Raw genomic sequence first — 24,840 nt, forward strand, 5'->3', positions numbered from 1 at the left:
GGTCCATGGTGTTAGGCTTAGACTTATAGACATGGTAATTTTAATGCACCAAATCATAATTTCCTCCAATCTATCACTAGCCACTTTGGGATGGCTATTTTTCCCCCTCTTAAAGGTAGCTTTGACTTTGTCAGTAAAGATCTTCTACTCAAACAATATTGCATAATTAAATACAAAATAGTTTCTACACAGTCGTGTCCACTACTAGATAAGGTACATCCCATAGGCTGAATTCACGTGTTAAGTACTTACTGAGGATTTGAGTTGAAATAACATTTGGTCAACAAGTGACACACTGTGAATCCCTATGCCTTCCAGGTTTTGGTCCCATTTTAGTTGAAAAGGGGAAATGATCAGTTTTGAGTTTGTGCATAACTTTAACTGTGGTACCCAGAATACAAGAAATGGTGAAGAGAATGGGCTTTGAAGTCAAATGAGTCTGAGTCAAGTTCCTGGCATCACTACTTACTACCTGTGAGTATTTAGGCAAGTTACTTAATTGTTGGTGTTTCCTCAGCTGTAAAATGAAATATTTAATCGTACTTGGGGGCTTCCCTGTTGGCTCAGACAGCGAAGTATCTGCCTCCAATGCAGGCGACCCAGGTTTGATCCTGGGGCAGGAAGATCCCCTGGAGAAGGAAATGGCAACTCACTCCAGTATTCTTGCCTGGAGAATTCCATGGACAGAGGAGCCTGGTGGGCTACTGTCCATGGGGGTCGCAAAGAGTTGGACACGACTGATTGACTAACAGTTAATCATACTTAGACCAGAGTCATGGTAGGACTAAAAGAGATTCTTAAATAAAATGTTAGCAAGTAATGCTGTCAGTACAATTAGTACTGCCTTTTATGGGCAAAAATAAATAAATAAATTCCAGGTCGACGTGTGTTTTTCTTATTAAGTGACTTTGAGCTACCCAAAGTCTGGTACAGGTCAGTTCTGAAATAATATGTTTTAAATCAGAAATAACACGCACCAGTTTTCTTTTAAGTCATAGAGCTATTTTAATTGATACTCATATCATCATGGGTTGAAAATGTGATTATAATAACAAACAACAATTTTCAACATGCATTTTTAAAATATATATTTCCTTTCTTTAAAACAAACATAGTTTTTAAAAATATCAGAGTGTTTGTGGTTTGAAGTCATGGTTACAGTCACGTCCCAGTTTGCCATCTGTTCTTGTCCAATGTACAGGTCGAAGTTAAGGTCAGAACTGCAAATAAAGAATAAATGTCTGCTGGTTTCATGCAAGGCTTTTCTCAGTTAAGCTGTACTTAAATATGTGATATATTAATATAAAATAAACATGCAGTTAAGCATATGAAAATTAAAGTAATGCACCATATTAATGGAATAATGGATAACAACCACATGATCATCTCAATAGATGCAGAAAAATCATTTGACAAAATCTAATACCCTTTTACAGTAAAAACATTTAACAATAGGAATAGAAGGGAGTTTCTCTAACCTGATAAAGTGCATCTGTGAAAAAGCCACAGCTAATATAATGTGTTATAGTGGAAGACTGAGAATTTTTCTCTTAAGATCAGGAACCAGACAAAGACATCTCTTCTCACCGCTTTTGTTCCACATTTATTGGAGCGTCTTGCTAGGGCAATTAGGTAAGAAAAAGAAACAAAAGGTATTCCAACTAGAAACAAAGATATAAAACTGTCTCTGTTATCAGATAACCTGATCTCATATATAGAAAAGCAGGTCAGGAAGCAACAGTTAGAACTGGACGTGGAACAACAGACTGGTTCCAAATAGGAAAAGGAGTACGTCAAGGTTGTATATTGTCACCCTGCTTATTTAACTTATATGCAGAGTACATCATGAGGAACACTGGGCTGGAAGAAGCACAAGCTGGAATCAGGATTGCCAGGAGAAATATCAATAACCTCAGATATGCAGATGACACCACCCTTATGGCGGAAAGTGAAGAGGAACTCAAAAGCCTCTTGATGAAAGTGAAAGAGCAGAGTGAAAAAGTTGGCTTGAAGCTCAACATTCAGAAAACTAAGATCATGGCATCTGGTCCCATCACTTCATGGGAAATAGATGGGGAAACAGTGGAAGCAGTGTCAGACTTTATTTTTTGGGGCTCCAAAATCACTTCGGATGCTGATTGCAGCCATGAAATTAAAAGACGCTTACTCCTTAGAAGGAAAGTTATGACCAACCTAGATAGCATGTTAAAAAGCAGAGACATTACTTTGCCAACCAAGGTCCATCTAGTCAAGGCTATGGTTTTTCCCGTGGTCATGTATGGATGTGAGAGTTGGAGTGTGAAGAAAGCTGATCGCCGAAGAATTGATGCTTCTGAACTGTGGTGTTGGAGAAGACTCTTGAGAGTCCCTTGGACTGCAAGGAGATCCAACCAGTCCATTCTAAAGGAGATCAGTCCTGGGTGTTCATTGGAAGGACTGATGCTGAAGCTGAAACTGTAATACTTTGGCCACCTCATGCGAAGAGTTGACTCACTGGAAAAGACTCTGACACTGGGAGGGATTGGGGGTGGGAGGAAACGGGGACGACAGACAATGAGATGGCTGGATGGCATCACCGACTTGATAGACATGAGTTTGAGTGAACTCCGGGAGTTGGTGATGGACAGGGAAGGCTGGCGTGCTGTGATTCATGGGGTCGCAAAGAGCCGGACACGACTGAGCAACTGAACTGAACTCAAAGCTATGAAACAGGGGGAAAGCATCAGGACATTGTATATGGCAATGAATTTTGGATATGACACCAAAAACACAGTCAACAGAAGAAACATGGAAGATAGGACTTTATCAAAATTAAAAATTTTGTGATATCCAATGTCTTATAATAACATTATTGAAGATAATTGGAAAAAAGATATATATGTAGCTGAATCACTTTGCTGTACTCCTGAAACTAACACAATATTGTAAATCAACTATATTTCCATTAAAAAAAATTGTTTGTCAAAGAACACTATCAGTAAAGCTAAAAGGTAGCACACCGAATGGGATACAATATTTGCAAACAACATATATGACAAGAGATTAATATCCAGAATATATATAAAAACAACAACAAAAAAAAAACAGCCCAATTCAAAGTTGGGCAAAGGACTTCAGTCATTATTTCTCAAAAGAAGTATACAAATGGCCAGTAAGCACATGAAAACATGCTCAACATCGTTAGTGATTAGGAATGTGCAAATCAAAACCATAAGATACCACTTCACACTCACTGGGATGGCTATAATTTTAAAAAAGATTTAAGGAAAACAAATGTTGACCTGGATGTGGAGAAATTGGAGCCCTGTACATTGCTGAGGGAATGTAAATTGGTGCAGTCCCTGAGGAAAACAGTTTGAGCATTCCTCAATAACTGCTAAACACAGAGTTATCATTTTGTTGTAGCCATGCATTCTGGGAAAGAAACTCACTCAGAAGGACGATGCAGATAGTGAAGTGCAGTTTATTACACCGGCGGGCCTAAGGCAGAGTCTCCTCTTAGCCAAGGACCCCAACCAGTTTTTGTGAAAACCTTATTTACCCTAAGTGTACATGTTCAAACCCACCTCCCCAAATTCCCTGAAACTAGTAGTCTGAACAAAGGAAAAGAAAGATACAATTGAAGTTAACCTGTGATTCATATGCCTTAAGCCTAGGTAGTTAACAGTAGACAATTATCAATAGGCCTGTGGTCATACCCAATAAGCATAATAGAATTTATGATTCTATTTGGTTACACAGATAATTAGTGTATTCTTCTAGGTGATGGAGAGTCTAGATATGAGCCCTGGGGCTCTTCCATTGGGGTGTGTGTGGGGGGGCGTCTGGTTTTCCAGTTGGTATGTCGTTTCCATAAATACTGGGCATATAGCTCAAAGTCCACAGTCCGGCCCAAGATGGAGTCCTGCTTTCAAGATGGAGCCTGTTCTGTCTGTTTCCTCCTTCAATATGATCCATCAATCCCATTCCTAGGTATTTACCCACACAAAAAGATTTTACACAAATATCCGTAATAGCATTATTCATGATCATCAAAAGGTGGAAACAATACAAATGTTCATTACCTGATGAATGGATAGACAAAATTTGGTATATACATAAATGGAATCTTGTTTAGCCAAAATAAGAAATGAAGTACTGATTCATGCTATAACATTGATTTACCTTAACATATTATAACTGAAAGAAGTCATACACAAAAGGCCACATACTGTATGATTCAGTTTTAGAAAATGTACAAATCCATAGAGACAGAAAGAGAAGTGGTTGTCGGGGGCTGATAAGAGTTGGGCCAGGGGGAGTGACTGATAATGTGTGTGCATATATTCTAATATTATTGCTCAGTCGTGTCTGACTCTTTGTGACCCCATGGACTATAGCCGGCCAGGATCCTCTGTCCATAGCATTGTTCAGGCAAGAGTACTAGAGTGGATTGCAATTTCCTCCTCCAGGGGATCTTCCTGATGTGGGATTGAACCCGTGTCTCCTGTGTCTTCTGCACTGCAAGTGGATTTTTTACTTGCTGAGCCTTAGAGGAAGTAGCAGTGATAAAAAATGTTCTAAAACTAACTATGATGACAGTTCAACTCCATGAACATTCTGAAAAACCGCTGAATTGTATACTTTCAAAAATGAGTTTTATGGTATGTGAATTATATCTCAATTAAAAGAAAAGTATGGACATGAATAACTCAGCAGTATTTTAGCATGAAAGGATTTAACTCTGAGACTATTCTGACTTTTCAATGAGGTTTGCTGATGATGCCAAACTAGAAGGGATGTGACTGTTCATAGAGGGGACAGCTGCCAAGTTAAGAACAGCAAATTTGGGGTGGGGAGGGGATAGCTTTTTTTAAAGTGGGGAATCTATTACTAAAATGTATGGCAAAATGTGATGGATATTTTCTTATGAATAAATGAAGATCTTTAAAAAATGCTTGATTATGGTGGGCACCATACCAGAGGGTACAAGTTGCAGGTTATAAAAACAAAGCAAAAGTTTCCATACCCTGAAATGGTTTGATATATGACTAAGTCTCTCCATCTGACTTCCAAGATGAAAGGCCCCAAGATTCCTTCCTCTTTCAAAGGATAAATTCACGACAATAAAAAAACAGCTAACTACTGAGAGCTGAATATGTGCTAAACGTTTTTGCATGCATTTTCTCATTTTAATTTCCCCGTCATCATTGTGACATGGTTCTAGAGAACTTACCCAAGGTCAATCAGCAAATCAGTGCCTGAGCTGGGCTGCAGCCCCATTCCTGTGTGACTGCCAGGACCCCACTAGTAACCACTGGATTATACTCTCCATTACCTTGTTTTCTTCCTCTGGGGGAGATTCCCCCCAAGAGTGTACAACACCTGAGGTTCTACCCACACTAAGTAGGGGAGACAGTGGAGTAGAGAGGGAATACTTGACTGGAAGTCGGAGACCAACTTTGCCGATAATCAGCTCCATGACCTTGGGCAAGAAGCTTGATCTCTTAGAGGTACTGTTTCCTGATTTTTAAGGTGTGGAAAATTTGTCCTAGCTGTCCCTAAATGAGGTCCTTCCAGCTCGATCATTTGGTCCAAGTCCCACCTCATTTACCTACCACTAGGAAACCAGTTGTATAGAGACACTAAGAGGAACAAATCCTTCAAGCCAGAGAGGGTGGTGATTTGGGGAGCCTGGACTTGGGTGTCAGACTGATGTGGCACGGCTTCCATCGCTAATCTCAGGATGATACTGAGTAAGTTCTATAACTTCTGTCCCCATATGCTAAAATAAGTATAATAATAGGAGAGGGTATAAATAAAATGAGTATATAATAATAGAAAATGAGTATAATAATAATAATAAGACTTTCCTGGTTTTCTAGTGACTAAGACTCTGTGCTTCCAATGCAGGGGACCTGGGTTTAATCTCTGGTCAGGGAACTAGATCCTGCATGCCTCAGATAAAAGCTGGTTGCTACTGCTAAGTCACTTCAGTCGTGTCCGACTCTGTGCAACCCCACTGACGGTAGCCCACCAGGCTCCCCCGTCCCTGGGATTCTCCAGGCAAGAACACTGGAGTGGGTTGCCATTTCCTTCTCCAGTGTGTGAAAGTGAAGTCGCTCAGTCGTGTCCGACCCTTAGTGACCCCACGGACTGCAGCCTACCAGGCTCCTCCATCCATGGGATTTTCTAGGCAAGAGTACTGGAGTGGCTTGCCATTGCCTTCTCCAATAAAAGCTGATACTCCCAAATAAATAAATAATTTTAAAAAATAAGCTTTAAAAAAGTAATAGCATAGGGTGCTATGGCATATAGTGCTTGTGAGGACCGAGTGAGACCTCTTTAGGGAGCTTACAGCAATTCTTAGCATACAGTAAGTAGTGATTATTATACATTATTTAATGATGTTATAATTTATTTAGTATTATTTTTGATGATTATCATTATAAAATAGAAGCAGAGAATCCCTTAAGTGTAAAACAGTATAGGTTTAAGTTGCTCAGCCAGATCAGACTCTGGTGTTCAGGTGACCTGCTTGGGCTCCGCTCTGGAAATATTCACATCTACTGGGTTTGCCATCAGGAATGGCCTGCTGGGTACAAGAGCATTAGATTGTCACTGGCACTCTAGAGTTTCCCTGCTGTTAACTTTGTACCATTTCCTCTGTAAGCATGGCATCTTATTATAGTTTACTATATGAATTTTGGCTCAGTTAATTTTGTTTACCCAAAATAATCAGAAACAATAGGTGATCAATGAGAAATATGGCTAAAACATTTGACTATTGTGTGCTATGAAAAGAAATTACTGCTCCCTGGAAATTGCCCGGTGTGGGTGGGAAATTTTTCTCTGTTTCAATGTTATTGGAAAATATAATAAGCACATATAATGATATATTTAAAAACTCTATCACAGTGTTATTTATAATGACATAAATGGTAAACATAACATTGACTACTAAAGAGCCATTAAGATCAAATGTTAGAAAACTAGTTTTAAAGTTGGGGAAATGTGCACTGTAGAATAAGTTGGGTATTTTGTTTGTTTGCTTCGGGAAAAAAAGCATGTGTTCTGATCCTAATTTTGTAAATGCTTTGTACATTTGTAGAAAAAATATGAAATGCTACAACAAAAGTATTAGAGATTATCTGTGGGTGTAGGATTATTGATTAATTTTCTTCTTTATACTTCTCTAATTTTTTATACTTTCATGGTGGGCTCATATCCCTTTGGAAGTCAGAGTGAGCACAGAAGTTATTTTTTACCAATAGGAATTCTGTCATATTTTCTTCTTCTATGAGGCTTATAAAATATTTTATCTGACTATGGTTTAATTCTCAATCTATGCATATTGGTTTTCTCCCTTTTTTTTAAAAAAAGTATGACTTAGAAATAATATACTTCATTGATTTGTGAACTCATAAAATCATGCAGTATTGAGGACCAGACACAGTTGTTGCAAGATTGATTGTTACTCCGAAAACCAATAACAGATAATGAGAAAGTATCACCAACTAGCTGACCTTTCTCCATCTAAATCTATTACTTCCCTGTTGAAAAACAATTTTCAACTCTGCCTGAGATTTAGTGTCTGCAAGTCAACTTTGAATCTTAAATAAAAGAAAGAAATCAACATCCTTCCTTTCCTGTCTTATTTTATATGATTGGGATCACATCACTCAAAGACTACTAAAGTGTGAGGTTGATGAATCCAGGGCTTCAGTTAAAAAAAAAGGATTACCTGCAAAATGAATTCAGATCAAAGGAAAATGGATAGAGTAGATAAAGTAAAAGTGTTTTCTTCGCTCTTCCCTAATTGCAATTTGAACTAATTTTTCAAAAACAATACTGTAATATTTGGAAAAATCTAAACTGCTCAAATACTAAACCAGTTTGTGCCCACGAGAAGATTAGAATTTTGTTCTCTGGCTGAATTTTTCAGATACCATTTTGATATATCTTTTTAATACTGTAAAATTAAATTAGAAAAAAACTTCAATGAAATAGTAGACAGTCTTTGGGAGTAGAGATTTATAGGCAAGATCAGGGCTTTCTGATCATAGGAAGGAAGGAACCAAGGGTTAAGTGGATGTCTCTCACCACAGTATCCCTCAAGGGAAGCCTTGGCCCAGATTCTCCTCCTTCAAGGTCGGGTGATTTCATAGGTCCACCCAGAGACCCAAAAGTTTAAGGTGTACATTTCTTCACATATATGTTTGGATCCTCCTACCACCCACATTGTTCCTTCATGAGTCACACCTGTTCTGTAGTGCCTTCCAGAAAATAAAGCTTCCTTCATTTTCTACACAGGTGCTCCATCTCTGTTAATATATACTACAGCCTTGGGCAATGACTTGCAGTTTCCTAAATAAGCAATGTTCTCTCTCACCCTCGGAACTTTACATAGACCTTTATATATTGTCTTTGGCAATATGGCAGACCAAGCTTCTTTGGAACCACTAACCTCACAAGTACCCAAAGCCCTATTTTCCCCAGTTGACAAAAGTTTTGAGGAAACTATAATTCCCATGTAAATGATATAGCGATAGATCGCAAAATTGAGGATAGCTACTGTGTGCTATGATAGTTTTTCCCCTAATGGGAATTATCAAAGGCTCTGAGAAGTCCTGCAGTTAAAGTAGAAAAAAGAAAGCTTGTTTAACTTTGTTTAACCCAGTGTGTCTCTAAATTATTAATCAAGGAACCATGTTTTGCATAAATTCAGTGTAATACACTTTCAGAAATATTTGTTTCAAGCATGGGAACATTCATACGAATTTGTAAGAAGGAAAGGAGAGGGCACTTTTTCATTACTGTTTGCTATATTCTAATGTAATTGTAATGTTGTGATTGACACGATGGTTCCAGGCTGACCAAAGAATGGAACTGTCAACTCTTTAGAGTCAAATCCTTACCTTTGGAGTTTAAAGAGTTCATCTCATCAGACCACTGCAAGTAAGCAAGCACAGGAAGTTGACTTATACTAACAGAAATCACTTGCGATGCATATAAAATCCATAATGCCAATGTGATAGTCTGTTGCTGCTGCTGCTGCTGCTAAGTCACTTTAGTCGTGTCCGACTCTGTGTGATCCCATAGACGAAAGCCCACCAGGCTCCCCCGTCCCTGGGATTCTCCAGGCAAGAACACTGGAGTGGGTTGCCATTTCCTTCTCCAATGTGTGAAAGTGAAAAGTGAAAGTGAAGTCGCTCAGTTGTGTCCGACTCCTAGCGACCCCATGGACTGCAGCCCACCAGGCTCCTCCATCCATGGGATTTTCCAGGCAAAAGTACTGGAGTGGCTTGCCATTGCCTTCTCCGATTCTGTTGCTACATAAGGTCATATGCTGAGTGATCAAGAACACAAATTCTGAGGTCAGAAAGACCCTAATTCAAATCACAGCCTCCCAGCTGACCACTTATGTTCCCTTATATGAGTATCACATAATAATACTACGTACCTCCTGAGTTAATCCAACCATCTCCTCCTCTGTCACTCCTCCTCTTGCCCTCAGTTTCCCCCAGCATGAGGGTCTTTTTCAGTCTGTCAGCTCTTTGCATCAGGTGGCCAAACTATTGGAGCTTCAGCATCAGTCTTTCCAGTGAATATTCAGTGTTGATTTCCTTTAGGACTGACAGTTTAGATCTCCTTGTTGTCTAAGGGACTCTCAAGAATCTTCTCCAGAACCACAATTCAAAAGCATCTATTCTTTGGTGCTCAGCATTCCTTATGGTCCACCTCTCACATTCTTACATGACTACTGGAAAACCATAGCTTTGACTAGATGGACCTTTGTTGGCAAAGTAATGTCTGTGATTTTTAATATGCTGTCTAGATTTGTCATAGCTTTCCTTCTGAAGAGCAGTTCAGTCGCTCAGTCGTGTCCGACTCTCCGCGACCCCATGAATCACAGCACGCCAGGCCTCCCTGTCCATCACCAACTCCTGGAGTTCACTCAAACTCATGTCCATCGAGTCGGTGATGCCATCCAGCCATCTCATTCTCCGTCGTCCCCTTCTCCTCCCGCCCCCAACCTTTCCCAGCATCAGAGTCTTTTCCAGTGAGTCAACTCGTCACATGAGGTGGCCAAAGTATTGCAGTTTCAGCTTTAGCATCAGTCCCTCCAGTGAACATCCAGGATTGATCTCCTCTAGAATGGACTGGTTGGATCTCCTTGCAGTATAAGGGACTCTCAAGAGTCTTCTCCAACACCACAGTTCAAAAGCATCGATTCTTCGGCGGTCAGCCTTCTTCACAGTCCAACTCTCACATCCATACATGACCACGGGAAAAACCATTGCCTTGACTAGACGGACCTTGGTTGGCAAAGTAATGTCTCTGCTTTTTAATATACTATCAAGGTTGGTCATAACTTTCCTTCCAAGGAGTAAGCGTCTTTTAATTTCATGGCTGCAATCAGCATCTGCAGTGATTTTGGAGCCCAAAAAAAAACAAATTCTGACACTGTTTCCACTGTTTTTCCATCTATTTCCCATGAAGTGATGGGACCAGATGCCATGATCTTTGTTTTCTGAATGTTGAGCTTCAAGCCAACCTTTCGCTCTCCTCTTTCACTTTCATCAAGAGGCTTTTGAGTTCCTCCTCACTTTCTGCCATAAGGGTAGTGTCATCTGCATATCTGAGGTTATTGATATTTCTCCCAGCAATCTTGATTCCAGCTTGTGCTTCTTCCAGCCCAGCGTTCCTCATGATGTACTCTGCATATAAGTTAAATAAGCAAGGTGACAATATACAACCTTGACGTACACCTTTTCCTATTTGGAACCAGTCTGTTGTTCCATGTCCAGTTCTAACAGTTGCTTCCTGACCTGCATACAGGTTTCTCAAGAGGCAGGTCAGGTGGTCTGGGATTCCCATCTCTTTCAGAATATTCCACAGTTTATCGACACAGTCAAAGGCTTTGGCATAGTCAATAAAGCAGAAATAGATGTTTTTCTGAAACTCTCTTGCTTTCTCCATGATCCAGCGGATGTTGGCAATTTGATCTCTGGTGCCTCTGCCTTTTCTAAAACCTGCTTGAACATCTGGGAGTTCACGGTTTATATACTGCTGAAGCCTGGCTTGGAGAATTTTGAGCATGACTTTACTAGCGTGTGAGATGAGTGCAATTGTGCGGTAGTTTGAGCATTCTTTGGCATTCCCTTTCTTTGGGATTGGAATGAAGACTGACCTCTTCCAGTCCTGTGGCCACTGCTGAGTTTTCCAAATCTGCTGGCATATTGAGTGCAGCACTTTCACAGCATCATCTTTCAAGACTTGAAATAGCTCAACTGGAATTCCATCACCTCCACTAGCTTTGTTCGTAGTGATGCTTTCTAAGGCCCACTTGACTTCACATTCCAAGATGTCTGGCTCTAGGTCAGTGATCACGTTATCGTGACTATCTTGGTCGTGAAGATCTTTTTTGTACAGTTCTTCTGTGTATTCCTGCCACCTCTTTTTAATATCTTCTGCTTCTGTTAGGTCCATACCATTTCTGTCCTTTATCGAGCCCATCTTTGGATGAAATGTTCCCTTGGAATCTCTAATTTTCTTGAAGAGATATCTTGTTTTTCCTATTCTGTTGTTTTCCTCTATTTCTTTGCATTGATCACTGAGGAAGGCTTTCTTATCTCTCCTTGCTATTCTTTGGAACTCTGCATTCACATGCTTATATCTTTCCTTTTCTCCTTTGCTTTTCGCCTCTCTTCTTTTCACAGCTATTTGTAAGGCCTCCTCAGACAGCCATTTCGCTCTTTTGCATTTCTTTTCCATGGGGATGGTCTTGGTCCCTGTCTCCTGTACAATGTCACGAACCTCCGTCCAGAGTTCATCAGGCACTCTATCAATCAGATCTAGTCCCTTAAATCTATTTCTCACTTCCACTGTATAATCATAAGGGATTTGTTTTAGGTCATATCTGAATGGTCTAGTGGTTTTCCCTACTTTCTTCAATTTAAGTCTGAATTTCTCAATAAGGAGTTCATGATCTGAGCCACAGTCAGCTCCTGGTCTTGTTTTTGCTAACTGTATACAGCTTCTCCATCTTTGGTTGCAAAGAATATAATCAATCTGATTTCGGTGTTGACCATCTGGTGATGTCCATGTGTAGAGTCTTCTCTTGTGTTGTTGGAAGAGGGTGTTTGCTATGACCAGTGCATTCTCTTGACAAAACTCTATTAGCCTCTGCCCTGCTTCATTCCGTGCTCCAAGGCCAAATTTGCCAGTTACTCCAGGTGTTTCTTGACTTCCTACTTTTGCATTCCAGTCCCCTATAATGAAAAGGACATCTTTTTTGGGTGTTAGTTCTAAAAGGTCTTGTAGGTCTTCATAGAACCGATTAACTTCGGCTTCTTCAGCATTACTCGTTGGGGCATAGGCCTGGATTACTGTAATATTGAATGGTTTGCCTTGGAAACGAACAGAAATCATCTTGTCATTTTTAAGATTGCATCCAAGTACTGCATTTCGGACTCTTTTGTTGACCATGATGGCTACTCCATTTCTTCTAAGGGATTCCTGCCCACAGTAGTAGATATAATGGTCGTCTGAGTTAAATTCACCCATTCCAGTCCATTTTAATTCACTGATTCCTAGAATGTCAACGTTCACTCTTGCCATCTCCTGTTTGACCACTTCCAATTTGCCTTGATTCATGGACCTAACATTCCAGGTTCCTGTGCAATACTGCTCTTTACAGCACCGGACCTTGCTTCTATCACTGGTCACATCCACAACTGGGTACTGGTTTTGCTTTTGCTCCATCCCTTTATTCCTTCTATAGTTATTTCTCCACTGAGCTCCAGTAGCATACTGGGCACCTACCGACCTGGGGAATTCCTCATTCAGTATCCTATCATTTTGCCCTTTGTTATTGTTCATGGGGTTCTCAAGGCAAGTATACTGAAGTGGTTTGCCATTCCCTTCTCCAATGGACCACATTCGGCTGTGGTCCATGTGATCAGATCGGCTAGTTTCCTGTGATTATGATATCAGTCTGTCTGCCCTCTGGTGCCCCCTAGCAATACCTACCGTCTTATTTGGGTTTCTCTTACCTTGGTCGTGGAAAATCTCTTCACAGCCGCTCCAGCAAAGTGCAGCCGCTGTACCTTACCTTGGAAGAGGGGTATCTCCTCAAGGCCGCCCCTCCTGACCTTGAACGTGGAGTAGCTCCTCTCGGCCCTCCTGCGCCTGCGTAGCAACCGCCTGTTGGACGTTGGGTAGCTCCTCTCGGCCGCCGGCCCTGGCCTCAGGCGTGGGGTAGCTCCTCACGGCCGCACCTCTTTGCGTGGTTCGTTCCGCCGGGGCCGGCGTCTCTCGCGTCGCGTCTGCGCCGCCGGGGCCGGCGTCTCTCGCGTCGCGTCTGCGCCGCCGGGGCCGGCGTCTCTCGCGTCGCGTCTGCGCCGCCGGGGCCGGCGTCTCTCGCGTCGCGTCTGCGCCGCCGGGGCCGGCGTCTCTCGCGTCGCGTCTGCGCCGCCGGGGCCGGCGTCTCTCGCGTCGCGTCTGCGCCGCCGGGGCCGGCGTCTCTCGCGTCGCGTCTGCGCCGCCGGGGCCGGCGTCTCTCGCGTCGCGTCTGCGCCGCCGGGGCCGGCGTCTCTCGCGTCGCGTCTGCGCCGCCGGGGCCGGCGTCTCTCGCGTCGCGTCTGCGCCGCCGGGGCCGGCGTCTCTCGCGTCGCGTCTGCGCCGCCGGGGCCGGCGTCTGAAGAGCAAGCGTCTTTTAATTTCATGGTTGCAGTCACCATCCATTGTGATTTTGGAGCCCAGAAAAATAAAGTCTGTCACTGTTTCCACATTTTCCCCTTCTATTTGCCATGAAGTGATGGGACTGGATGCCATGATCATCATTTTTTGAATACTGAGTTTTAAGCCAGCTTTTCCACTCTCCTCTTTCACCTTCATCAAGAGGCTCTCGGTTCCTCTTCGCTTTCTCCCTTTAGGGTCATACCATCTGGATATCTGAGGTTATTGATATTCTCCTGGCACTCTTGATTCCAGCTTGTGGTTTTTTTCACATGATGTACTCTGCATGTAAGTTAAATAAGCAGCTTTTTCATAAGATAAGGGAGTTACTTTTATTTCCTTCACAGAACGCTGTACTTTGAAATGTCTTAAACCTGGTTACTTCTGGGAAGATTTACTATATATGGCTAGTTCCACTGTACATAAATTATCAGCATCAGAAACTGAAATCTGCCTCTGTCATCATTCAGGCCATATTCTGGCTCAGTTTGGGGGGAATCTGGTCACTTTCTCAACCATTCAGCAAGTTGGAGAATGAGGTCTTGTCAGCTTGATTGAGTGCCTGCCTTATTTTAATTATTTTCAAATATGAGCTTAGAGAGAACCAGATATAATTGCTATTCCACATCAACACTGTCATCTAAGACAGACCTGGTTTCCACTTTTCTGTTCCATCCACATTCTTATTGATTTATTATTTTGAACAGAATCCTGCATGGCTTGATTTTTGGATCAGAAGATATAGTCGCCATACTCATAGAGGAAGGAATCAGGGAAAGTAGACTACCCTTTAGAGAAGATACGTAATGCAGGGTAAGGCTAGTTGGAGTTTAAGGGAGAAGGGATATTTTACTGGTTTGTGTTTAAGGATAAAGGTAACTAACATCTGTCTAGGCAAAGAAGAGTCAGTGGAAAGGAAGAGATGGAAGGTGGAGATATCCACTGTGGCAAAGTGAACATGTGCTAAGGGAATAATTTTGAATCTACGAAGAATGCCTTTGGGACTTCTGTCTAATGCACTTGCTACCTTCCTTCCTGCTACCACCTTCTTATTATCAGTTGTGAAGCAGGGAATAAAATTTACTTTATTTATTTACATACATCTCCTTATTACCTATTTCTTCCTTACTTGTATAGGAGGTTCTGTCCCTGTAAGGAAAGTAAAGTGTTTGTCACTCAGTTGTATCTGACTCTTTGCAACCCTGTGGACTATAGTTCTCCAGGCTCCTCTGTCTGTGGGATTCTCCAGGCAAGAATGCTAGAGTCGGTTACTCTTTCCTTCTCCAGGAAATCTTCACAACCTAGGGATCAAACCCAGGTTTCTTGCATGGCTGGAAGATTCTTTACTGTCTGAGCCATCAGGGAAGCCCTCTGTCCCTGCAAACCCCCAGATAAATCTCAGTGGAACTGGCATCTTTGAGGGTGGGATATTGGCAGGGTAGACCATGAAGTTTTGAAATCTGGTGTGCAGAGGGTCCCTAGGTCTCTGGTGTGTTCACACACAGGATGCACATCCCTATATGTGTATAGGCCTCCTCCCCCTACAGCCTTCTTTCCTCTTCCGTTTCAGTTGCTTTGCCTGTGCCCACCCTCATTCCTTTTCAGACTTTTGGTTAGCCGTGGAGGATGAGGAAGCAAATAGTACATTCTCCTTCACTAATACTCTGCAGAGTGTCACAGTGAACTGGTTAGGGAATAGTGTGCTAGATCACTTCTGCTTCTGAAAATGGGAAACCAGAGTGGGAGCGGGGCAAGACAGATATCAGAAAGGTCTCCATAACAGGAGAGATAGTATAGAACTATTCACCAAGCAGAAACTTTGGTTGAGACACCTATAAGATTTTTTAAAAATTTATTTTTAATTAGAAGATAATTGCTTTACAATGCTCTATTGGTTTCTGCCATACAGTGATGTGAATCAGCCATAAGTATACAAATATCCCCTCCCTCTTGAACCTCCCTCCCACCCCCAACCCCAGCCCACCCCTCTAGGTTGTCACAGAGCACCGGGTTGAGCTTCCTGTTATATAGCAACTTTCCATTAGCTGTCTGTTTTACACATGGTAATGTATATGTTTTAGAGCTGCTCTTCCAGTTTGTCTCACCCTCTCCTCCCCCTCTGCCACTGTGTCCACAAGTCCATTCTCTACATCGGTGCCTCTATTTTTGCCCTGCAAACAGATTCGTCAGTACCATTTTTCTAGATTTCATATATATGAGTTAATATACATTATTTGTTTTTCTCTATCTGATCTGCTTCACTTTGCATAGCAAGCTCTAGCTTCATCCACCTCAGTTCAACTGACTCAAATTTGTTCCTTTGCTGAGTGAGTATTAGTCCATTGTATATATGTATCACAACTTCTTTATCCCTTCATCTGTCGATGGACATCTAGGGAGAAAGCTTAAGATGCTGAATGGCTCTAAAGTAAATATCTGCTGTGCATGTGTGCATGCCAGGTCATTTCAGTCGTGTCCAACTCTTTGCGACGCTATGGACTGGTAGCCAGCCAGGCTCCTCTGTCCATGGGATTCTCCAGGCAAGGATACTAGAGTGGGTTGCCATGCCCTCCTCCAGGGGATCTTCCCATACCAGGGATCGAACTTGTGTCTCTTACATCTCCTGGTTCTTTAGGGTTCTCTAGCGCCACCTAGGAAGCCCAAATATCTGTGGTAGGGGTTACCAATCACAGTGTAACCATGGCTTCTGTTGCTTTGTTTCAGAACGCCAACCAGGCACCTCTATGGCCAATTCCAGTGCCCTTCCTTCAAGTTCAGCTGGGATCAGCAAGGAACTGATTGATCTGAAGCCCCTCATCCAGTTCCCAGAGGAAGTCGCCAGCATCCTGATGGAGCAGGAGCAAAATATTTACCGAAGGGTCTTGCCAGTTGACTATCTTTTCTTCTTGACCCGGGGCTTGGGCACAACAGAACGCCAGAGGTCCCTGCCCTGCCTCAAAGCATCCATCTCAGCATCCATTCTTACCTCCCAGAATGGAGAGCACAATGCCCTTGAAGATCTTGTGATGAGATTTAATGAGGTAAGAAGCCACTCTCAGATGTGTTGTGATTGAGTCACTAGTAAGTGATTGTTTCATTTTTAGTTAATTTTTAATTGAAATAAAATTGATGATAATGTTGTATCAGTTTTTGCTGTACAGCAAAGTGAATAAGCTATTCATATACGTATGTCTTTTTTAGATTCTTTTCCCTTATAGGACGCTACAGAATATTAAGTACAGTCCCCTGTGCTATGCAGTCGGTCCTTATTAATTATCTATTTTATATATAGTAGTGTGTGTGTGTCCATCCCAATTGCCCAATTTGTCCCTCCCCCACTCTCCCCCTGGTAACCATAAGTTTGTTTTCTGCATCTGTGACTCTACTTCTGTTTTGTGAATAAGTTCATTTGTACCATTTTTTTATATTCCACACATAAGCAATGTCATATGATATTTGTCTTTGTCTAACTGCTAGTAAGTGACCTTTAGGCATTTCTCCTTTTAGGTTTGTTTGTTACTGCTGTCTCATCTACCTGTCTGTCTTGACGCTTCCATGATGACTGTTTTCTTTCTAGGCAATGAGATAGACACACTGTCATCCTCCCTTTCACTCCACTCCACTCTTCAACCTAATTGAGCCCATCTCCATCCCATAGTGTAACCATGTTCTACAAGCTTTCACCCTTTGGACAACCGGAACCCCTCATTTTCTGTATGCCCTTGCCAAAATGTTCTCCCTGGGCTCATCCTGGTGTTTGTAAGCCCAAGTGTCTTCATTTGGAGTTTGATGACATGATCCCTTGCCCATGGGGTCCTTCTAGCCCACTCCATCTTCTATTGTCAGTTCTCCCCTGCAGAAATTAAACACTAATACACCTGGGTCAGGAGAGCTGGGAGGAACATGGTCTTGAAGGACAATGAATTGCCTCATTCCTGACTTCTATATACCATCAATTTCTCAGTCCCAGAAAGTCCCCCCAAGGCCTCGGAGACCTTGCCAGAAGCAACCTCTAAAAAGGACATGTGTGACCAGAGTCTGGGAACACCTAGAAGGGAGGTATTGTAAGAGGTCTAGGAGCTTTCTGGGAGCAAAAGAGCCAATGGCTGGATACCCTATGACCTTGGACCAAGGATGAAGGACAGGATAGAGAGGTGGGTCTCTATGAAGTGCTAGGGTCAGGGATGCTGCACTCTTGGACTTAAAGAATATTTTCACTCCATAGCCTAATCCCACACCCAGAGCTTTCTGTTCTATATTTTATTTCTTTTAGACTTCATTTCCTTGTCTTGAATATTAAAACACAGAATTTCAGTCTGTGTGTTTGGTGGTTGTTGGTTGGTTGAATTCTACAAATACAGTAGTTTCCTCGCCATTGAGTAAACTACCTAAATGCTAAGAGAATAGCCTAGGTCTCATATATCTCTGATTGGCAGAGGATCAATCAACCTTTGTTACTTAAACACTTTCCAACCATAGCAGCTCACCTTGCAGCCTCCATAGCCTTAATCATGACCCTGGTGATGGTTGTATCATGACAGTGAGGCCCAGTGGATGAAGAGCATGTTAGAGCCTGAGTTCAAACAGTTCTGTGTTCCAGAGGTGCCCTGAGCATCATTCCTCAAAGGGAGATCTGTAATTGATAGGAATTGCTAGTAGTCATCTAGCACTGTCATGCTAATTATTTAACTTGTGCCACTTATTTGTTCCTCACAACCAACCTTGGGAGACAGATTCTTGTCATTAACCCCATTTTACCAAAGGGGAAACAGACACGAGGAAATGGAATTCTTTTCAAAAGGTCACATAGGTGATAGGTGGCAACAGCGATACTGAAACCCACAGAGTCAGGTCTCAGAGCCTGGCTTTGAAACAAAACATGAGAAAAAAAATCAGACAATCCCAAATTGAAGGACATTCTACTCTTCAAACGTGTCAGGGTCATGAATGGTAATTGTCAAAAACTAGAGGAGACCAGGAATTTTATGCTCAACTAAATATAGTTTGGGGTCCTATTACATCCTGGACTAGAAGAAGGATATTGATGGGAAACTGGTGAAATTCTAATATGCGTGTAGTTTAATTTGCATGAATTTATCAATGTTAACTTCCTTGTTGTGATAATGGGACTATGGTTATGAAAGATGCTAACACTGGAAGAAGTTGGGTGTACAGGAACTCTGTATTTTTGTAACTTTCCTGTAAAGCTAAAATTACTTCAAAATTAAAAGATTTTTTTAAAAAAATAGTGAAGCTCAGAGAGGTTGAGTCACTTGTCCAAGGTCACACAATGGCTGAGTGACGTCAGGATCCAGATGTCTATCTTTAAAGTATGTTTTCTTCTCAACCAATTACCTTGCCTCTCTACTTGTTGAATTACCAAGTTAAAGTTTGTAGTAAAATAAGCATTTCTGACTTAGAGTTTAATTAGCCCAAGATCTCCTTTAACTTCTTGTGCATCTACTCTTTTTCTGCTTCTCCTACCATTTCTGATTTTATCCAATTTCCTATTACCATTCATCATTCTTTCACTCACTCAGGATTTATTTATTGAGCACCCACTATCCTGTAACCTTCCCTTTTTTAAATTGGTGTGTCAGCATCTCTTTTAAATAAGAAATTAGCATCACCGACTCAATGGGCATGAGTTTGAGCAAACTCCAGGAGTTAGTAAAGGACAAGGAAGCCTGGTGGGCTGCAGTCCGTGGGATCTCAGAGAGTCAGACACAATTTAGTGACTGAACAACAATATATGATGAAAATTTACATTATTATCCCATGCTTTGGTTCTTTCCAGAATTGTATGTACAAAATAAATGCACTTTCCTCAATGGAAGTAGAATATATTTTTCTTGAACATGGGAGAATCTCAAAGACAAGAGAGAGAATACTAGCTTCGTTGCTAGTCACTTAGGAGAAAGGCAAATGCATTTGTTCATGCATAGTTTTTCAGTTAATGTGCTTTCTGCCCTTCTCAGAAGCAGGAGACCATAGCGGAAAAGCACTAAGGAAAGTAACAGTCTGTGGCTGCCAGAAGCTACCAGTCTTAGATTGTAGTCAGGCAGGGGCACAAATCTATACCAAAAAAGGCAGAAATTATGTGCAGTGTGAGTGACACAGATGGTGGGAGCTGAAGTATCTAGGTGGGCGATCAGACTCTGCTTCACGCTGCTGTTTGCGGCCAGGCCTTGAGGGGTGGTTGGGATAGAGTGGGACCATCTCAGGAAAGGGGAGGAGGCCATTCTGGGCAAGAATACAATACGACCAGTTCTTGTCATGAGCAGGAAAGCCTCATGGTCTGAGGCAGCTTGCTCCTAATTGTCAGGAGAACGTGATCATGAGCTAGAAGTTTCCCAAATCCTAACAACTCTTTACACAAGGTTTTAACTGTAATGTTGGGGAAAGGGAAGAATATCCCTGATGCCTTTCAGGCAGTGTTGCATAACTTTAATTCTTAGGAAAATATGGTGAAAATGCAATTCCAAGTACAGTCATGAAATAACTGAAAGGGATTTGGCTTACGTTAAGGAAGGCCAGGAGATAAATCATTTAAAATCAACTTAGATTGTGGCTTGGAAGCAAAATTTCTCCCCATTTCCCCTTCTCCTGCCCAGTGTCAAAACTGGTACTTGCAAGTGACTTTTCTTTATCCTTGTAAGTAAGCAGAAGCAGGCGCAAGAAGCCAGCCCCCAAGCCAGTGGTAGTCAAGGGGGTCCTAGTGAAAAGTAAAAAGTTTTAGTCCCTCAGTAGTGTTCAGCTTTTTGCGACCCCATGGACTGTAGCCCACCAGCCTTCTCCATCCATGGGATTTTCCAGGCAAGAATACTGGAGTGGGTTGCCATTTCCTTCTCCAGAGGATCTTCCCGACCCAGGGATCAAACCCAGGTCTCCTGCATTGCAGGCAGATTCTTTATAATCTGAGCCACCAGGGGGTCCTAGGGGTGGGCTCAGTCCTGCTCTCCTTGGTTTGGAAGGCAGGGCTTGCTGAGCCCTTTTGACGCAGATACCTCTCTGTAGTCATATTCTTGTTCTGAAGCTCAGAGAAGCCAGTGTTCTCTCTTCCTCCTCTCAGCTCAGCAGGCTCACTGCCTGGCCACCCACAATGTCTCTTGCTCTGACAGTCTCAAATCTTATTTTTTCTTTTCCCCATTCTTTCTTCCTTTCTCCCGCCTCTACTTCTAGTCCACATTCTTTTTGATCTTACTGTTTTTTGTTTCTCTTTGAAATAATTCCAGAGCCGTTTCTCTGTTCAAAAAGGAAACAGAGAGACATTTTTTGGTAGATAATTTTCCCAAAGAGATGACATACTTTATCACGTGCCTTTAAGAAGAGATGAAAGCAAATACAGATTGATGAGCATCCTTACTTGCTTTGAGTTCATGCCCTTTTCTTGCGAAGGGCTGTGATGAACATGGTTTGGGGAAGCGGTGTATGAGTCACTAGTTCTCAAACCTTATGCCTCCTCAGTATGACCTCTGCTTTTGTCTGGTTGTCCACCCACTGATAGCCTTTGGGGTCAGAATTCATCATCCTATGCCCTGACAGAGCAATTTTTCTTTTTGAGTAGGTCTTATCAAGACCATTCTCAGAGCTCCCCTCTTGAACCAGCTGATCCAAGGGCAGGTAGTGAGCCCAAGACTGAGCCCCCAGTTAGACTGAGACCCCAGGAGGCTCAGGAGAGATTCTTCCTGACTCTTTACCCCAGGTGACCTTCCCCCACCCTTCTATGTTTGGTCAGCCTAAGCCATCATCAACCTGCTTCTCTAGACATACAAATGTAGGCAGCCCAGAGTGACACTCAGGTGCTGCCTGTCCCTTCCATCTGGTGAGTTTCACCAGATGTCAGTTCAACAGTGTAAAGATCACTCCCTCTATAAAGAGTGCCAAGGTGCAGCTTAACTCTTTAGGAACGATCATAAGAATAAATAAACCATGTGACTAGAGAAAGACTGTTTGGGCCTGAGTCCTTTCAGCCAGAATCTCCTTGCTGTTCCGTTGCTCAGTCATGTCTGACTCTTTGCAACCCCATGGACTGCAGCATGCCATGCTTCCCTGTCCTTCACCATCTCCCAGAGTTTGCTCAAACTCATATCCATTGAGTCAGTGATGCCATACATCCATCTTGTGCTCTGTCGTCTCCTTCACCTCCTGCCTTCGATCTCTCCCAGCATCAGGATCTTTTCCAATGAGTTGGCTTTTTGCATCATGTGGCCAAAGGATTGGAGTTTCAGCTTCAGCATCAGACCTTCCAATGGATAGTCAGGATTGGTTTCCTTTAGGATTGACTGGCTTGATCTCCTTGCAGTCCAAGGGACTCTCAAGAGTTTTCTCGAACACCACAGTTCAAAGGTGTCAATTCTTCAATGTTTGGCCTTCTTTGTGGTCCAACTCTCACATCCATACATGACTACTGGAAAAACCATAGCTTTGACTATATGGACTTTTGTCAGGAAAGTAATGTGTCTGCTTTTTAATATGTTCTCTAGGTTGGTCATAGCTTTTCTTCCAAGGAACAAGTGTCTTTTAATTTCATGGCTGCAGTCACCATCTGCAGTGATTTTGGAGCCCAAGAAAATAAAGTCTCACACTGTTTCCACTGTTTCCCCATCTATTTGCCATGAACTGATGGGACCAGATGCCATGATGTTAGTTTTCTGAATGTTGAGTTTTAAGCCAGCTTTTACACTCAACTCTTTCACCTTCAAGAGGCTCTTTAGTTCTTCTTTGCTTTCTGCCATAAGGGTTGCATTATTTGCATATCTGAGGTTATTGGAATTTCTCCCAGCAATCTTGATTCCAGCTTGTGCTTCATCCAGCCCAGCATTTCATATGATGTACTCTGCATATAAGTTAAATAAACAGGGTGACAATATACAGCCTTGATGTACTCCTTTCCCAATTTTGAACCAGTCTGTTGTTCCATGTCTGGTTCTAACTGTTGCTTCTTGACCTGCATACAGGTTTCTCAGGAGGCAGGTAAGGTGGTCTGTTATTCCTGTCTCTAAGAATTTTCCACAGTTTGTTGTGATCCACACAGTCAAAGACTTTAGTGTAGTCAATGAAGTAGAAGTAGATGTTTTTCTGGAATTCTCTTGCTTTTTCTGTGATCTAACAGATGTTGGCATTTTGATCTCTGGTTCCTCTGCCTTTTCTAAATCCAGCTTGAATATTTGGAATTCTTGGTTCACATACTGTTGGAGCCTCACTTGGAGTATTTTGAGCATTACTTTGCTAGTATGTGAGATGAGTGCAGTTGTGCGGTAGTTTGAGCATTCTTTGGCATTGCCATTCTTTGGGATTAGAAAGAAAACTGACTTTTCCAGTTCTGTGACCACTACTGAGTTTTCCAAATTTGTTGGCATATTGAGTGCAGCACTGAACAGCATCATCTTTAAGGATTTGAAATAGCTCAGCTGGAATTCCATCACCTCCACTTGCTTTGTTTGTAGTGATGCTTCCTAAGGCCCACTCCTCTTTGCAATCCAGGAATTCTTGCTCTAGGTGAGTGATTACACCATTGTGATTATCTGGGTCATGAAGATCTTTTTTGTGTAGTTCTTCTATGTATTCTTGCCACTTCTTCTCAATATCTTGTGCTTCTGTTAGGTCCATGCCATTTCTGTCCTTTATTGAGCCCATTTTTGCATGAAATGTTCCCTTGGTATCTCTAATTTTCTTGAAGAGATCTCTAGTCTTTCCCATTCCATTGTTTTCCTCTATATCTTTGCATTGATCGCTGAGGAAGGCTTTCTTATCTCTCCTTGCTATTCTTTGGAACTCTGCATTCAGTTGGGTGTATCTTTCCTTTTGTCCTTTGTCTTTCACTTTTCCCCATTTCTCAGCTATTTGTAAGGCCTCCTCAGACAACCATTTTGCCTTTTTGCATTTTTTTTCTTGGGGACGACTTTGATCACCCCCTCTTGTGCAGTGTTAGGAACTTCCAGCCATAGTTCTTCAGGGACTCTGTCTATCAGATCTAATCCCTTGAATCTATTTGTCACTTCCACTGTATAATTGTAAGGGATTTGATTTAGGTCATACCTGAATGGCCTAGTGGTTTTACCTACTTTCTTGAATTTAAGTCTGAGTATGGCAATAAGGAGATCATGATCTGAGCCACAGTCAGCTCCTGGTCTTATTTTTGCTGACTGTTTAGAGCTTTTCCATCTTCAGCTGCAAAGAATATAATCTTTAAGGGATCATGATCACTTTGACAAATTCCAACATCTGGAAGCTCTATTCATAGCCCAGGAAAGACCATTTTAGCATAGTAAGAAAAAAGCATACCATATCATCATGACCAATGGGAACTTCCCTGTGGTTCAGTTGGTAAAGAATTTGCCTGCAATGCGCAAGACCACCTGTAATGCATGAGACCAGGATTCGATCCCTGGCTCGGGTCAGGAAGGTCCACTGGAGGAGGAAACGGCAACCACTCCAGTATTCTTGCTTGGTAATTCCACAGAGGGGCCTGTAGAACTACAGTCCACGGGGTTGCAAAGAGTTGAACACGTCTTAGTGACTAAACCAACAACAATGACCAAATGTGGTCCTTCATTTGAAATATTTTAGAAAAAAATATTGGTTTTGAATTTGTATATTCAACCTTGTTAGGAAAGTTTCCTATCAAAGCTTCCTGTCCCCTACACCTATACTCTTTCATGCAGAAAGCCAAATAAATTCTCTGCTCAGGACTGATGTACCAATTATTTTCCCTCATATTGGAATACTCACGAGGTAAGTAATAAAGCTCTCTCAGGGTAAGGGAAATTTCAGCTCTCTTTGGAAAACTAGATTTTTCCTTGGGAAAGCACTTCTCCCTAGAGGCATACCTCTGAGAGCAGAAATGGTATTCATTTCCCTTGAAATTTCATGGCACATTCCCCAGGGAACAGAAATTTTAGTTCAGAAGTTTCTGGACTAAAGAAATACGTGCGAGCTAAGTCACTTCGATCATGTCCAACTGATTTATGAATATAGGACACTTGTGAGAGATGCAAGCAGGAAGGCACACGGGCTTTACCCCAAGGATTAAATAGGCTGCCATTTTATAACCAAAGGAAAGTCAGGGAGAGGGAAAGACACCTTCTTTAAGTAGATATCAGGCTTTGATCTCTG

At 42.1% G+C, this 24,840-nt stretch overlaps 1 protein-coding gene across 3 annotated transcripts in view; it reads left to right on the top strand.

The window, feature by feature from the left end:
• PLCE1 (phospholipase C epsilon 1) overlaps positions 1–24,840 on the top strand; it is a 390,353-nt gene that overhangs the window by 205,496 nt on the left and 160,017 nt on the right. For all 3 annotated transcript variants that reach the window (XM_055425048.2, XM_088842145.1, XM_055425050.2), the window contains exon 4: positions 16,447–16,763. In XM_055425048.2, the coding sequence (XP_055281023.2) occupies positions 16,447–16,763 (317 nt within the window). The remainder of the gene's footprint in view (positions 1–16,446; positions 16,764–24,840) is intronic.

The sequence above is a fragment of the Moschus berezovskii genome, chromosome 12 (assembly GCF_049115385.1).
Source record: "Moschus berezovskii isolate FMDL1 chromosome 12, NW_MosBer_1.0, whole genome shotgun sequence".
NCBI classification, from domain to species: domain Eukaryota; kingdom Metazoa; phylum Chordata; class Mammalia; order Artiodactyla; family Moschidae; genus Moschus; species Moschus berezovskii.